This window comes from Bombina bombina, chromosome 1 (assembly GCF_027579735.1).
Source record: "Bombina bombina isolate aBomBom1 chromosome 1, aBomBom1.pri, whole genome shotgun sequence".
Taxonomy (NCBI): domain Eukaryota; kingdom Metazoa; phylum Chordata; class Amphibia; order Anura; family Bombinatoridae; genus Bombina; species Bombina bombina.
The window spans coordinates 558159130-558176923 of record NC_069499.1 but is presented as its reverse complement, the minus strand read 5'-3'; the positions used below and the strand labels follow the sequence as shown (position 1 = coordinate 558176923).

The 17794-nt window shown below is 37.6% G+C and overlaps 1 protein-coding gene across 1 annotated transcript in view; it reads left to right on the top strand.

The window, feature by feature from the left end:
* Window positions 1–17794, top strand: part of TMEM41A (transmembrane protein 41A) — an 84741-nt gene that overhangs the window by 47318 nt on the left and 19629 nt on the right. The window contains exon 4 of the mRNA XM_053698743.1: window positions 2602–2740. Coding sequence (XP_053554718.1) covers window positions 2602–2740 — 139 coding nt within the window. The remainder of the gene's footprint in view (window positions 1–2601; window positions 2741–17794) is intronic.

The window sequence follows — 17794 nt, the reverse complement described above, 5'->3', positions numbered from 1 at the left end:
TTCCTCCATTCTTATGTAGATTAGTGACTTCTCGTCCCAAGGCTTCCAAATAGCAAGTTTGCAGACTGTTACTGACAACTAGAGGTATTAGGTAGACCACGAGGTAGTTACTGCAAATGGCGTGTCCTAGGTTGCACGCTTCAGGGTTCTGGAGGCCAGTATTTGTAGTAATGCTCCCCTTCAGCAAAGTTATTGATGGTAGCCGAGGCTTCACAACCTCCTTGGCAGTGAAATAGCTGAATATTTGAGCACAGACAGTCGCTAATTTTATGTTTTATATATCTTATGGATAGAGCTGCAGAGAAGTGCGACCGTCTGGCTTCACAGCTGGCTCCGCCCCCCCTGGAATTCATTTTTTAACATTAATTGCTATAGTATCCACTCCAGTCATAACCTGGGTCAAATACTAATATTAACAATATTGTAGAAAACATGCCCAGCACAAACATGTAAAACTAAACTTTTATCCATTAAAGGAGCACTACACGGTACACAATGCTTCGGGATAAAAGGGCTAACGTGTTTCATATTTAAATACTAATAGCCACATATAAATGTGAAGCTGTCATAGTCAGTCACAGGCTTCTCACACACTAATGTATTACACCTTATTAAAGCATGCAAAACGTGTTTGACATATTTTACTACTTATTTTTACCTCTATCTATTAAATTTACCTTATAGGGGATTCTAACAAAGGACTGAATTAGGGACATTCAAGCAATTGCTGTATAAGGTTACAGGGTTAGGGTTCTGGATCATGCAGGATGCACTTTAGTGTCACAGGGGGCAACTACAAAACTGTTAAAATAGAGGGAAAAAACAAATTGAATGAAAGCACGTAATATTCTTTACTACACTACACAGTTACAGTTACGCGCAAGTGAATAGGGGTTTATTACAAGTTGAAAGTAAATGCTTGATCGCAATCGCGATTTACGCTAGAATGGTTACTGTGTCCTCAGAGCTCTAGTTAACTGTGTCACAAAACACATCAGAAATACTCAGGGTGAATTTGATTTAAATCAAACTGATTTAATTCACGATTTAAATCACGATTTAAATCACTAGTCAGTAAGGCTTGATTTAAATCATAGTTTTCTACATAAAGACTAATTCTTGCTGGTATAACTTTAATATGCAAGTAGATGAAGATTTTTAGAATAACAACTTTTCATATTAGTTTTTTTATCCCCAGTTTAATAGGTTAATCAATATAATTCATATTTGGACAACTTTTCTGTTGTACTTAGGAAGGAGAAAAATAATCATTACCTTAATAATAACAATTTAAATAGATTTATTCAACTGAAACAATAACATTACAGCATATGTTATTTGCTTAAACAAACATCCATGTTTGTTAACTAATTTGGCTAAACAAAATATATATATTTTAAGAAACTTAGACTGTCAGCCCAGCCTACACATGAAAAACTTAAATACTGTCCTCTGTAGCTCACTCGTCATCTTCAGCTTCTTCTTTGTTCATAATCTGGAAAAGAAAAACAAGCTTTCCTGCTTTATCGGGTCCCAAACGATTTCTTAATTTAGAATGAATGAGTCCAAAGGAAGAGAATATTCTTTCAACGCCTGCAGAAGAAGCTACTGCTGTTAAAAGTGAAATCATTACTTGAACAGTCTATAAATCCAAGTGCTTAAGTGACTTCCACCAGTTCACTGGTGTGACTTTCTTTAAAATATCTTCAGCAAACATATATTTCTTGAATGGTTCCCCCTTAGCTGTGAAGTTTATTATAGTTGGCATTACAGATGGATGATTGCTGGATACCCATGTCATAGCTAACTCCTCTTCCTCAGCACTTAAGTTTTGATCCTGATACTGGATATTGACAATATTTGCCAAAAATGAGCTGGAGACAGTGCTTGTCCCAAATCCGATTTAAATCCAAAAAATCAGATTTTTTTTTATTTTTTAAAAAAATCATTGATTTTTATCCACCCTGGAAATACTTTATAATAATGTAATAATAAAGGCTCAAAGATAAGAGGTCTCAGGTGTTAGTAAAAAAGGAATGACTTTAACATTGAGATAGATACATATACATGTGTAAAGATGTATATGTATGTATTTATACGTGTGTGTGTGTGTGTGTATGTGTATATATGTGTGTGTGTCTGTGTACATACCTGTATGTATTTACAGACATATATACACATATAAATACATATATACACACATATAGACATATATATATATATATATATATATATATATATATATATATAAATATGCAGTCAAGTAGATGAAAACACGTAAAAGTATATTTATGCAATATTCATAGGTAATAAAGGTTTGTACTAGTAGAATATGTACTATGTATTTTTAAATACATATATATATATATATGTGTGTGTGTGTGTGTGTGTGTATATATATATATATATATATATATATATATATATATATATATATTAGCAAAATAACATCAGATAGCGGAGTTAGAGCTCAAGCGGGAGTGTTAAATACCACTCCACTTGTAATCTGGCCCTTTATAGGGGAATTAATTTTAAGTTTAATGTTGCTTTAAGCAAAACTATTCTAGCGCAATCTGTAAATATTATGTTTCTTTCCTACAGGTTGAAGAGAACCGGAGCAGCCTTTTTTTCTTCCTTCTCTTTCTGCGATTGTTTCCAATGACTCCAAATTGGTTCCTGAATCTCACATCTCCTATCCTGAACATCCCTGTTGGGCAGTTTTTCTTCTCTGTTCTTATAGGTATGTAATTTTACTTTACTATTTTTACTCCACACAGTTTGCTAGCAGAATACCAAACAAAATGCCATTTACAGAAAAATAGAACATTTTGTCCAACATATAAAGGCATTTAAATAGGCCTAGATATATGAATGGGAAACAAATGTTTTCTCAGACCTCACACAGTGGCCTCTATTTATCAAGGTCTGGCGGACCTGATCCAACAGTGCGGATCAGGTCCGCCAGATTTCGCTGAATACGGCGAGCAATACGCTTGCCGTATTCAGCATTGCACCAGCAGCTCACAGGAGCTGCTGGTGCAACGCCGCCCCCTGCAGACTCGCGGCCAATGGACCGCCAGCAGGGGGGTGTCAATCAACCTGATCGTACTCGATCGGGTTGATTTCCGGCGATGTCTGTCCGCCTTTGTGACCGCTGCTTCATAACTGCTGTTTCTGGCGAACCTGCAGGCTCGCCAGAAACATGGGGCATCAAGCTCCATTCGGAGCTTGATAGATAGGCCCCATTGTTTCACTTGATAAATTAACTGTTAGTTCATTAGAAGTGAAACAATTATATACATTTTGTTTAAAAAGTAATTTGCTGAGTAGGTTATCAAATGGCTGGACTCTCTTTCCCTCCCCAGTCTGTGAAGTTGATTTCTGCTGCTGACCCTTGTTTGCATAGATTTTCTTTATCCAATACTTCAGTATTTATATTTTAAGTATAGGATGTGGTTCAACTGGCAAAATCAGCTAATTTGCATGACAAAATAAAGATACATTTATAATAAATTTATTTGTAAACACATTTAAATGTGATACAGTTTTACAGTACAAACTCAGTGTCTTTTGTGTAAATACAATACTTTATAAATAGTCAAGTCATGAGTGATTCTTTATTAATATTGCCCATGGCTTTCTAAATTGTGGTGAAACTGTTGGAACTAATGCATTTAAAAGCACAACGTGATTTGTAAATAGTAGTAGTAGTAAATCTGGGCAACTGAGAATTGTCTTTTAAAATAATTAAAACTCCTTACACTTGTAGTGACAGTTACAGCAGGGGGTGCACTCCCTAATTTTTGAACTTCTTAAATAAATCTCTTCTGCGTCATGTAGCAGGTGCACCTCAGTGCTTCCTTTCCCCTTTATTGTGCTTCATAACCAAGACAAGTGGGAAGTGTTATTTAAACTTGACTCCAGTTGACGTGTATCTGTTATTTATTTCTAGGCATATTATGTGAGTTTTCTATACCATTAGAGCTATTTTGATGACAGTGTACCTGCCAACTGGAAGACTGAATTATATGAGAATTGTTTTCCTTTCTGAAGGAACTTAAAGCAATAGTGCTAAAAAATAACTGCTCACCTGCTAAGAAGACTGCTGTACAGTATGTTAACCCTTTTTGCTAGTACTCATAGGGAAGCTGCTGTAGTGACATTATGGAACCTGCACATGCTGAGAAGCAAGCAGTGCTTTAAAGGGACAGTAAAGTCAAAATTAAACTTTCATGATTCGTATAAAGCATGCAATTTTAAAACAAAATTCACTTTACTTCTGTTATCCAATTTGCTTCGTTCTCATGAAATCTTTGATGGAAGGGTAAAACAAGGTAGGCTCATAAGAGCTCAGGAGTGTGCACATGTCTTTAGTACTCTATGGCAACATTGTATAACAAAGCTACAAATAATGTTGCAAAACACTGCTGCCATAGAGTACTAAAGACACGTGCACACTCCTGAGTTCTTATGAGCCTACTTAGTTTTACTCTTCAATAAAATATAACGAGAATAAAGCAAATTGGATAACAGAAGTAAATTGGAAAGTTGTTTAAAATTGTATGCATGCTCTATCTGAATCGTGGAAGTTTAATTTTGACTTTACTGTCCCTTTAAAGGGACAGTCAACTCCAAAATTGTTTAAAAAGATAGATAATCCCTTTATTACCCATTCCCCAGTTTTGCACAGCAAACACTGTTATATTAATACACTTTTTACCTCCGATTACCTTGTATCTAAGCCTTTTCTGACAGCCCCCTGATCACATGACTTTTTATTTATTATCTATTGACCTGCATTTTAGCCAGTTAGTGCTGTGTTGTGCACAACTTCACGGGCGTGAGCACAATGTTATCCATATGGCCAACATTAACTAGCAGTATCCTTTTGTTATAAGCAAATAAAAAAGCATGTGATGAGAGGCTGTCTGTAGTGGCTTAGCTAACAGGCAGAAATTTAGATGTTTAAAGGTTATAAAATATATTAAAGTGAATGTAAATTTTGATGCTAAAGTGCCCGTTTTTTTTAAATTTGAATATAAAAGGGGTACCTTGCATTCAAGCTTCAGTGTACGGCAGTCGATTGCATGAAGAGGAAGTTTTGCCGCCGGTCCTGGACAGCTCCACTCTATGCCGCCACAGCTCCACGCCCTGGAATGAAGATAGAAGATGACCCCCGATAGAAGAAGATGTCACCGCCTGGATAAAGACTTCTCGCCACCTGGATGAAGATGGATGTCCGGACTTCAGGAACTGTGAATAGATTTCCTGGGGTTAGTGCTAGGGTTTTTTTTTTGGGTGTGGTTTTTTTTTTTGTTTTTATTTTTAGATTAGGGCTTTTTTATTTTAATGGGCAGTAAAAGAGCTGAATGCCCCTTTGAGGGAAATGCCCATACAAACGCCCCTTTAGGGGCAATGGGTAGTTTAAGATTTTTTAGAGTTAGGTATTTTTTTATTTTGGAGAGTTGGTTGGGTGGGGGGTTTTACTTTTAGGGGGGACTTAGTCATTTTTTTAAGGTAAAAGCTGTTTAACTTAGGACAATGCCCTACAAAAGGCCCTTTTAAGGGCTATTGGTAGTTTATTGTTAGGTTAGGGGGTGTTTTTATTTTGGGGTGGCTTTTTTGTTTTTATAGGGCTATTAAATTAGGTGTAATTTTTATTATTTTGGATCATTTTGTTTATTATTTTATCTTAGTGTTCTTTTATTTTCCGTAATTTTAGCGTTTTTATTTTTTGGTAATGTTAGATTTTATTAATTTTTTTGTAGTGTTAGGTTATTTTAAACTTGTAAATGATTTATTTTTATTTTATTAAAATAGTTATGTTAGGTTTATTTATAGTTTAATCTTAGTGTTTTTTTATTTCACAGGTAAGGTTTTAATTATTTTAAGATAGTTATATTGTAACTTTAATTTAAAGTTAAGGGGGTGTCGGGTTTTGGGGTTAATAGTTCAGTGATTTGCGATGTGGTGGGCCGGCGGTTTAGGGGTTAATATGTTTATTATAGTAGTAGCAATGTGGGGGGCGGCGATTTAGGGGTTAATAGCTTTATAAAGTGCTGGCTGTGTGTGGGTGGCAGATTAAGGGTTAATATGTGTAATATAGTATTTGCAATGCGGGAGGGTGGCGGTTTAGGGGTTAATAGATAGTTTATGGGTGTTAGTGTACTTTGTAACATTTTAGTTATGAGTTTTGTGAAACATTTTTGTTACTGGTTTCAGATTGCGGAATGGATCGCAGTGGTATAGACTATAACGCAAGCATTTTAGCCAGAACGCACAACCTGTAATACGGCGCTATGGAAATCCTGCATTCAAAAGTCATTTTTTTGAGTGCGAAATGGATCGTTGTGATACATAATATAATGTAGGGAGTGGTATACACAAGTGCACACCACACCCTTTAGGGTGCGCCTCCCAATTACCAGAAAATAGTATAAGATAAATAATATAGAACCTACACAGTTAACAATATACAAGAATAATAGAGCACTGAATACAAACAGTTACACAGGATAGAAAACCAGAACAGTGCACTATACAGTAGGTATAGGTATGTTAATGTCCATTCATCAGACAAGTCCCACTATCTGGCGGCAGCACTCTGTCAAAGGATGGTCTTCCTGATGGTTAGATACTGCAAATAGAAGAACACAGAGGATCCACCATGGCCCAGTACCACCAAAACAGAGAAATAGGTATATAGAAGGCACTATATATACTCACAAACATAAAGCACCCAGATGGTGCTAATGGGGCAGGCTGAAACTTCACAGTAGTCCAGCTCACTGATAAACCTCCAAACAGATCCAGTCGGTGTTCCTTGAGGGCCTGAGCCCTAGATCCTATGCCTAGAAAAGAGAGAGGCAAACCAACATGGCCTAGTATTGTTTGAGCCCAGGGAGAATATAACCCTAGTGGGTATACTCACAGGATACAAAGCACCTCCAGGTGCAGTAACAGCAAACTGGAACCACAAGTCGCCCAGTAGACAAACCACAGCAAGTAATCCTCGACTTCCAGTAGTATAGCGTTTTGTGGGGAAGGGGTATAAAAAAACCCACAACAGGTTATTGGGTCAAAATACCACACAAGCAAGTGTATATAAAAATATAAATCTTTAATAACACAGCGACGCGTTTCTCAGCCACCTATGGGCTGTTTCATCAGGCTATAATAAAACATTAAAATATACACTTGCTATATACCAAATTAAAAAACCTAAAAATTATCTAATTGGACAGTCAATTGAAATTCCAGCCAATGTGTGATCATTCTCAATTAATTACTATGGCAACAATTTAGTTAGTATTCGGGTGGATGGGTATAGCCAGGTGTGCACCTAATTAGCAAACTGACACGCCACCTGGCTTCCAGCCCCTGTTGTTAATTGTTACCATAGTGACCACATAACAGTACATACACATTAAAAGTTTATCTAATACACATGACAGTACATACACATTAAAAGTTTATCTAATACACATGACACATCTACATTTGATTAGCACAAAGGAATATTAACAAAAACCCGATAGTTCATATGATACCCATCTCCAAAATTATACTTGTGAGAGGGTCATGTGTAACCAGACACCCTGAAAGATAGTCTGGAGCACATGTGTGATCTATATGTGCCTTACCAGCCTGATGTTGATAGTATCACAAGCCCCATATGAGAACCTTTGTTGGGTTCGAAATGTGAGAGCATATTAAATCTATGTATAGAAATGGTGATCATCGTGTAGTGAGCCGTGTGTAAACAGAGAGCTTTCATTATGATATTCTACATGTCTTAGCGTAAATGCCTTCTTAACATAAATACCTTCTTGAAATCGGTAGATCTTGTCAATGTGATTATTTCCATAACGATCTTTTGTGCTGCAAGGCATCTGTTTGCCCGATTGCTAAATCCTACTCGATGTTTGTAGATGACCCGAGACGCCTTCATATGCGTCTCACTCTCTAACTGTGTCATGTTGCAATGTTTGGAAATATCGGAGCTTTCTCCAATCATTCTAGTTGCTCTAAGGGGAGTGTACACCCGCTCCAATGAGAATGCTTATTGTGGAAGGGATAAGCACCTGATCATATCCTATTCCTTTTGAACTGACATGCGTGTTAGCCCCAGATATGGGAGCGCAAATGAGAAAAACTCTTCAACACACTCGTCCGGCACACCTCCCATTTACTCTGCTCCTATTGGTCTGTGTGCATGTAAGGCGTGCTTGCCTGCCCTAAAGAGTCTTTGCATTAAGCAAAGACAGTAATGGTCCTGACCTCGATAAATTGCCCATATCGTGTTGGACACACAAAGGATATGTGTCTTATAACTAAATATATAATATAAAATATAGAATGTAAAAAATAATGATTAATAAAAAATGAAAAGTGAAAAATAAGATTTATTGCTAGTGGGATCCTAACATTTGGGACGATATATCATTGTGTATTGTATCGTGCAAGCGATCGAGGCGGGGGGGGGGGGGGAAAGAACATGTGGGAACTATTTGTTAATAGGACCAGAAATATAGGGTACTACTGTATCTTGTTATAGTGTACCATACTGGGCGAACCCACTATACTCATATAATAGTGATAGTGATTGCATAGAGGGATGTGATAATAGAACTTTTTGTTTTTGTGTATTTCTTAGTGAGAGAGTGTTCTGAAGTGGTGTATAGGATACTGATATGTCAACAATGTGTTAGTGACCCAGTAGTGAGTGACCAGTGTGGTCCAGTTGTCCTTACAATCAAAAAATCTTGGACATTCTGTGGACTCTAAACTAATATTTTTATCTATATATATATATGTACCCCGACCTAAATTAATTGTAATTAGTAAACTGTGATAATCTAATACTGTAAGTAGTGCAGTGCTAGTAAGTCTAATCTAATGCTGTAAGTAGTGCAGTTCCAGTGAGTGACTTATTTGTTAATATAGATTAAAAAATGCCACCGATGGTACCTATAGTAAAATCGCTATAAACTATTGATAGAAACATTAATTTGTAATACTTGTAATAAGTGAGTATAAGTAGTGTGTCATTATAACTAGCCATGTGTCTAGAAAATACACGAAAAAAGAAATAGATTGGATGACTGGTGATGAGACCTCATGAGGTGCTTGTGATGGTCTAGCTATATAAATGAATGAAAGGATGTGTAAGTGTATAATATATAAAATATGTTAGGGGTGTGAAAATTAACTAACATATATGTACAGGGAATTAACAAATTTGTGAGTCAATATTTATCTAGTCTTGAGTGATGGCAGTTATTACATTACCGAGCATACAACATACTGGTAGCTATAGAAACAGATCTCACAATCCATCATTAGAGGAGAACACTTGTGGAAAAGAGGGGGGGGGGGGGAAGAGTGGGGTATGATATGCCCATCCCCTAGCACCATATGTTGTTCGGTCATCCAAATGCCGCCATATCAAGGTTCTCATTGAGACCATCTGGCTGTAAAGTTTGTAGTTTTTTAATCCAAAAAGTCTCTCTTTTTCTGAGAGTAAGGAAGGAGTTAGGGAATGATCTAGAAATCGCCTCAATAGGTATAATGCTCATAGGGTTCTTTTGTTTTTTATGATAAATTAAACAATGTCTAGATACACTGTGAGACTTGGAATGCTTTTTGATGTTATGGGCATGTTCCCCCCATCTTTTTTTGATTTTGCGACAGGTACGTCCAACATATTGGACCCCACATTTACAATTCAGGAGGTATATGACGAAAGATGTTTCACATGTCAAAAATCCTTTGATATTGAATGACTCCCCAGTGGTATGTGATGTAAAAGTGGTAGCCTTGTGGGATATGAAGCTGCACATCCCACAGCGTTTCCTACAACATTTGGATATTCTGTTTTTGGGAGTAACAGAACTTCCGGGGATTACTTCCCCCCATGGGTTGGTAAGCCCACCGTTAGTGGAGGTGTGCTTGTCCCTGACAACCTTGCTGGGAGCTAGCACATTTTTTAGAGTAGGTGCTCTCCTAAACACCACTTTTGGCTTGGTTCCTATAATTTTCTTGAGCGTGGGGTCGTTTCTTAGAATTGACCAATGTTTGTTCAGAATTTTAGTAATCTGGTGATGATTAGAGTTATATTTGGTGATGAATAAAGGCGGATTGCATTCTTTGAATGCTTCTTGATGTATGTGTTTCTTAATGAAGTAACCTGACCTATCCTCATTCCTCACCCTGAGAGTTTCACGATTTATCAGGTCCTGTGGATAACCTTTCTCAAGAAACCTTTCGCCAATTATTGTGGCTTGTGAATCATAATCCTCCAAAGTGGAACAATTTCTTCTGATTCTCCTAAATTGTCCATATGGGACATTGTTCTTCCAGCACTTATAGTGATTGCTCTCATAGTGGAGAAAGCTGTTGCAATCAACAGTTTTGAAGAAAGTTCTTGAGGAGACCTTACCATCTGGTGTCTTCCCCAGAACAAGATCTAAAAATTCAATTTCCTCTTTTTTTATATTATGGGTAAAAGAAATCCCAAAAGTGTTATTGTTCAAATGATCTATAAATCCCCTAATGTCCTCTTCTGACCCTTTGAAAATGAATAGCAGATCATCAATATAACGGCCATAGAACACCAGGTTCGCTCCATAATGGGTGTCATAAATGTAAGCTTGTTCGAAGCAACCCATGAAAAGGTTTGCAAAACTAGGAGCGAACCTGGTGCCCATGGCCGTCCCCTTGATTTGAAGATAATATCTACTTTGATATAAAAAGTAGTTGTGCTTGAGAATGAAGTTGATCAGTTGGATAATGAAGTCTATTTGTTGTACAGGCATGTACATATCTTGTTCTAAAAAGGACCTCACTGCTCTAGTGCCTATTTCATGTTCAATGTTTGAGTAGAGGGCTCCTACGTCACAGGTCACCCACCAACAATGTTCATTAAGGCTGACTTCTTCTAATTTGATCAATAGATCAGTAGAATCCCTAATATAGGAAGGAAGAGTGATCACAAATTTTTGCAAAAATTGATCTATATAAGCTGATAGTGAGTCAGTGAGGCTCCCTATCCCTGCAATAATAGGCCTGCCTTGAGGTTTTACAGGGTCCTTGTGGACTTTGGGCAGGTGATAGTAAAAAGCAGTGCAGGGATATTTAGGCAAACAATAGTCTCTTTCATTTTTGGACATAATACCCATATTGACACCCTTCTGTAGAATATTGTTTAATTGTTCAAAAAAGCTAGGGGTAGGGTCCCCACAGAGGATATTATAATATTCTTTGTTATTTAATATTCGATTCGCCTCCAGTAGATAGTCTTGCATATCTTGTAAGACTATGCCGCCCCCCCTTGTCCGCCTGTCTAATCACCAGGTCGGATCTGTTCATGAGCCTGGCAAGAGCTTTTCTTTCATTTGGATTAAGGTTATTTTTGTACCTTAACTTTTTTTGTTTTTTAGCCAATTTGTCTAGGTCTTCCAACACCAGGTTAGCAAATATTTCAATATGATTACCATTATTCCTAGGTGGAATGAAGGTGGATTTGGGCCTAAGGTTAGTATGAATATACTCATCAAATAGATCCTCCATAAGTGTATGGGGTTCGTAGGTAATCAAACCTTCATTAAGATGGGAGTCCATTAAGTCTGTTGTGATGGGTCTGAGATTATCATTCTTGATTTTTTTGTCTGCAAAATACTTCTGCAAAGCTAATTTCCTAATATAACTATTGACATCAACAAAGACTTCATAGACCTTAAATTGATTGGAAGGGCTAAAAGACAGACCCCTGCCCAAGACTCTGATTTCATCTTCTGTGAGGACATGTGATGATAAGTTATAAATACCTTTTTTGAGCCTTTCTAATTTCTCCTTTTTGCGGGCGATGGATTTGCCTCTTGTTCCTCGTTTCCGAATGGTCTTTTTAGCCTTTGTGAAAGGGGTGGTCCCAAAGGCCCTTGCCAGACTGGGGGGTCCCTCGGATAATGATCCACCCCTAAAAAAGATACTTGTGAATTGGTGTTAGTACCACTGGCATTATTAACATCACCCATATTCTGCAGTGCCTGGTATCTGTTGGGATGTTCATAATTGTGTTGTACTCTTTGATCGGTGTCATGGGGCTCTATATTAGAATTGGGGCCTCTTTTGTCAAAGTGCATAGTGGGCATGGAAGTATTGTAATTGATAGTACCATTGTGTGTATTATTGATCCTATTGTGAGGGTGATGAGTAGAAGGATTGGACTCTCTATTTCTATGATTGAACTGTTCACCAGACTCACTATTCCTATCCTTAAACTGTTCATTATATGAACTCGTACGATGATATGAGGATGATTGAGGTGTATGAGGCCTATTAGAAAAGTGAGGTTTGGCAGGGATATGTTCCCTATTCCTATAGTTTGGTTGGTGATAGGATTGATTGCTATAGCTGTGATTGTTAGTGTGTGGTGAAAAATTAGATGCTGAGTTCGTTCTATAGTCAGTTTGTGGTCCCCCGCCATGTGAATAATGTTGGGGAACAAAACGGTTCTTATAGGCTACTGTTTGCCAACCCCCACTAGAATTGAATCTGTTGGAACTTGTAGTATTGATATTGACATTGGACCTGGGCGTTCTATTGTTCCGATTGTAAGTATATACTTCCCCTTTAGAATAGTCCTCATTATCCCTCTCCATTTTTTTGTTTTTGTTTGAAATAATTAAATGTTGATATTCATCGGCTTTATCATATGTTTCCTTTCTCAGGTTCTCATATAGGGGAGATGATTTGTGTATATCAATATCTTTTTGTAGTTGATCAATCTCAGACCCCACTTCATCAACAAGTGTTTGTCTATGCTTGATCAATATATCAATTAGTGTCATGGAGCAAGTGTTAAGAGCATTTTCCCAATCCTTAAGTACCTCTTCATTGTTTTTAAATGAACAGTTTTTGAACATCCTAAGTCCCCTAGGTATTTGATTTTTGTTTTTGTATTTCTTGAGGGTATCCAAATCCCACCAATGTCTATGTTCCGTTTTCAAAAGGGTTTCAAGTTTGTTAAAGGAGGATTGCAGAGACATTGGAGGGTTGGATGGGTCAGAACCGGTAAGTTCTGAAGTAGCCCTCCTGTTGGCTCGCTCAGATGAGGATAACATATTGGGATGTGCAACTCTAATAGTGACAAACTACGATATAAAATATATATATATATATATATATATATATATGAGATGTGATAGATGCAGCAACCCCTAATGTTGACCTATAGCAGATTATAATGTAGGGAGTGGTATACACAAGTGCACACCACACCCTTTAGGGTGCGCCTCCCAATTACCAGAAAATAGTATAAGATAAATAATATAGAACCTACACAGTTAACAATATACAAGAATAATAGAGCACTGAATACAAACAGTTACACAGGATAGAAAACCAGAACAGTGCACTATACAGTAGGTATAGGTATGTTAATGTCCATTCATCAGACAAGTCCCACTATCTGGCGGCAGCACTCTGTCAAAGGATGGTCTTCCTGATGGTCTTCCTCTCTCACTAAGAAATACACAAAAACAAAAAGTTCTATTATCACATCCCTCTATGCAATCACTATCACTATTATATGAGTATAGTGGGTTCGCCCAGTATGGTACACTATAACAAGATACAGTAGTACCCTATATTTCTGGTCCTATTAACAAATAGTTCCCACATGTTCTTTCCCCCCCCCGCCTCGATCGCTTGCACGATACAATACACAATGATATATCGTCCCAAATGTTAGGATCCCACTAGCAATAAATCTTATTTTTCACTTTTCATTTTTTATTAATCATTATTTTTTACATTCTATATTTTATATTATATATTTAGTTATAAGACACATATCCTTTGTGTGTCCAACACGATATGGGCAATTTATCGAGGTCAGGGCCATTACTGTCTTTGCTTAATGCAAAGACTCTTTAGGGCAGGCAAGCACGCCTTACATGCACACAGACCAATAGGAGCAGAGTAAATGGGAGGTGTGCCGGACGAGTGTGTTGAAGAGTTTTTCTCATTTGCGCTCCCATATCTGGGGCTAACACGCATGTCAGTTCAAAAGGAATAGGATATGATCAGGTGCTTATCCCTTCCACAATAAGCATTCTCATTGGAGCGGGTGTACACTCCCCTTAGAGCAACTAGAATGATTGGAGAAAGCTCCGATATTTCCAAACATTGCAACATGACACAGTTAGAGAGTGAGACGCATATGAAGGCGTCTCGGGTCATCTACAAACATCGAGTAGGATTTAGCAATCGGGCAAACAGATGCCTTGCAGCACAAAAGATCGTTATGGAAATAATCACATTGACAAGATTTCAAGAAGGTATTTATGTTAAGAAGGCATTTACGCTAAGACATGTAGAATATCATAATGAAAGCTCTCTGTTTACACACGGCTCACTACACGATGATCACCATTTCTATACATAGATTTAATATGCTCTCACATTTCGAACCCAACAAAGGTTCTCATATGGGGCTTGTGATACTATCAACATCAGGCTGGTAAGGCACATATAGATCACACATGTGCTCCAGACTATCTTTCAGGGTGTCTGGTTACACATGACCCTCTCACAAGTATAATTTTGGAGATGGGTATCATATGAACTATCGGGTTTTTGTTAATATTCCTTTGTGCTAATCAAATGTAGATGTGTCATGTGTATTAGATAAACTTTTAATGTGTATGTACTGTCATGTGTATTAGATAAACTTTTAATGTGTATGTACTGTTATGTGGTCACTATGGTAACAATTAACAACAGGGGCTGGAAGCCAGGTGGCGTGTCAGTTTGCTAATTAGGTGCACACCTGGCTATACCCATCCACCCGAATACTAACTAAATTGTTGCCATAGTAATTAATTGAGAATGATCACACATTGGCTGGAATTTCAATTGACTGTCCAATTAGATAATTTTTAGGTTTTTTAATTTGGTATATAGCAAGTGTATATTTTAATGTTTTATTATAGCCTGATGAAACAGCCCATAGGTGGCTGAGAAACGCGTCGCTGTGTTATTAAAGATTTATATTTTTATATACACTTGCTTGTGTGGTATTTTGACCCAATAACCTGTTGTGGGGTTTTTTATACCCCTTCCCCACAAAACGCTATACTACTGGAAGTCGAGGATTACTTGCTTTGGTTTGTCTACTGGGCGACTTGTGGTTCCAGTTTGCTGTTACTGCACCTGGAGGTGCTTTGTATCCTGTGAGTATACCCACTAGGGTTATATTCTCCCTGGGCTCAAACAATACTAGGCCATGTTGGTTTGCCTCTCTCTTTTCTAGGCATAGGATCTAGGGCTCAGGCCCTCAAGGAACACCGACTGGATCTGTTTGGAGGTTTATCAGTGAGCTGGACTACTGTGAAGTTTCAGCCTGCCCCATTAGCACCATCTGGGTGCTTTATGTTTGTGAGTATATATAGTGCCTTCTATATACCTATTTCTCTGTTTTGGTGGTACTGGGCCATGGTGGCGCCTCTGTGTTCTTCTATTCGTTGTGATACAGGCTAAAACACTTGCGTTATAGCTGTACTGCAGCAAGTTGTAATACAGGAGACCTGCCATTCCACGCGCAATGACCAATTATGCAGCGGTATAGCAGTACCGCAGTATACCGCAAAACTTGTAATCTTGGTGTTAGCTTGTTATAACACTGTATCTGTATACAGTGATATAATGGCTATTCTATATATCTGTATGTAATATAATTATTAGACCTGTCAGTATATTTATGAAAATCTTGGTAGTGCTGTTCAAACAATATATCAGTCTATCTCAGGGTTATAATACAATACCTTTAATACTTATCCTTAAAAATAGAAACCCTTAACTAACATGCATCTACTAGAAACCATACAATTAATATAAATACCTGAATTCTTTTATTTAGTTAATATCCATGAACATTTTGAAATATATGTGCAATACCAGAATATGACACAATATTATATGCGTTTGAAAACAATTTAAATATGCTATGCAAAGTTCATACACGTTTACCTTTAAAACCAGCCTTATTTACAAATAGCCTTTCATTCAGTTTATACAATGAGACTAAAATCTTTATCTTTTAACATCCAAGCAATACAATTCTAACAGTGCTTATAATCAATAGGATAATATATATATTCTGCTATTTAACTGCAATTTATCCTAATACAATATTAATTTAAAATATCAGAACTTGCACGATAAGTTACTTAGCCTACCAGATACAAATTTAAACAATACATAGGCTGTGACTACCAATTTAAAATACAATTTATTTCTCTAACTCTGCCAAACCCAGCAACAATGAATGCTTATTTTAAATTGTTTTGCATACAAACAGGCAAGCTAAGAACTATCCAAAACAATGACACACAGTTTAAAAGTACAATCTGTTCTTTAAATCTATTTGTTACAGCAATCTCTTAATACATTACCAAAAAGAGTACCAAATCGATATCCAATATTCCTTGATAGGAATATTTTCACCTCAGAAAATACCAATAAGTATAATTTGCAGTCAATAAGAAGAATAGATCAGCTTTGCTTGAGTAAATGGTATTTCACGCCCAACAGGAACCAGTTACAAGTTTAGCTCAGCAGAAATCTGTCTTTTCTCTATCTTGCATTAAGCTTATATAAGTTTTTTTTCATCATGGGTGATAATAATGGGTGGCCCTCCTTGTCCCTTCTGATTGGATATTTGTGAATGTATGTTGTCAAGGAGATGCATCCTTGCAACAACCAATCATCTCTTGTCTGCAATTCTCGCATCATAACACCGGGTGGCAGTAGACACACAACACAGCAATACATTTAAAAATTTTAACAACTTAATTCAGTATTTCTATGAAATGGTTATTCATTTTATCATAACTTACTGCAACAACTATTCACAATATTTGTTTTGGATAAGTAATATCTTATGAATTTTCCTCACTTTCTCTCTACAAATAAACCTGCCCTAATTCTGGGGGACTTCAACATCCCTATTGACAACCCATCTGCCCCTGCTACCTCTAAACTTCTCTCATTCACCAACTCCTTCGGCCTCTCACAATCCACCCTATTCCCTACCCACCGCGATGGACAATCGATTGATCTGGTATTCCCCTATCTCTGCTCTCTCTCTGATGTTGCCTGTCACCCATTTCCCATCTCAGACCACCATCTGCTCACCTTTAATCCTAATATAAATGCTAAACCTACTTCCCCCTCTCGCCCCCGCACCAGTAGAAATCTGCACACTGTGGACCCTCCCCAACTCTCCAATCTTATTTATATATGCCTCCCCCACACTTCCACGATATCCTGCCCTGACCTTGCTATAACCCACTATAACAATACTCTCTCCGCTGCACTTGACACTCTCGCTCCGCCCCCACTTCGCAAAGCCCCACGTCGTCAGCTCCAGCCTTGGCGCTCCCAACAAACACGCCACCTACAAAAATGCTCCCGCACTGCTCAACGTGCCTGGAGGAAATCCCGCTCTGAACCTGATTCCATGCACTATAAGTTCATTCTTTACTCTTTCACCTCTGCCCTTCGCTTAGCTAAGCAAACCTACTTCTCTTCTCTTATATCCACTCACTCTTCAAACCCTAAAAGACTCTTCTCCATTTTCAACTCTCTCCTCTACCCACCTGCACCACCACCCTCATCTGCATTCAGTGCTCAAGACCTTGCTGACTATTTTTTCAATAAAACACTTGCAATCCGAGGAAACATCCCAACACAAACCTGCAATCTCACAACTTCGCTCCCAGTCATCCCC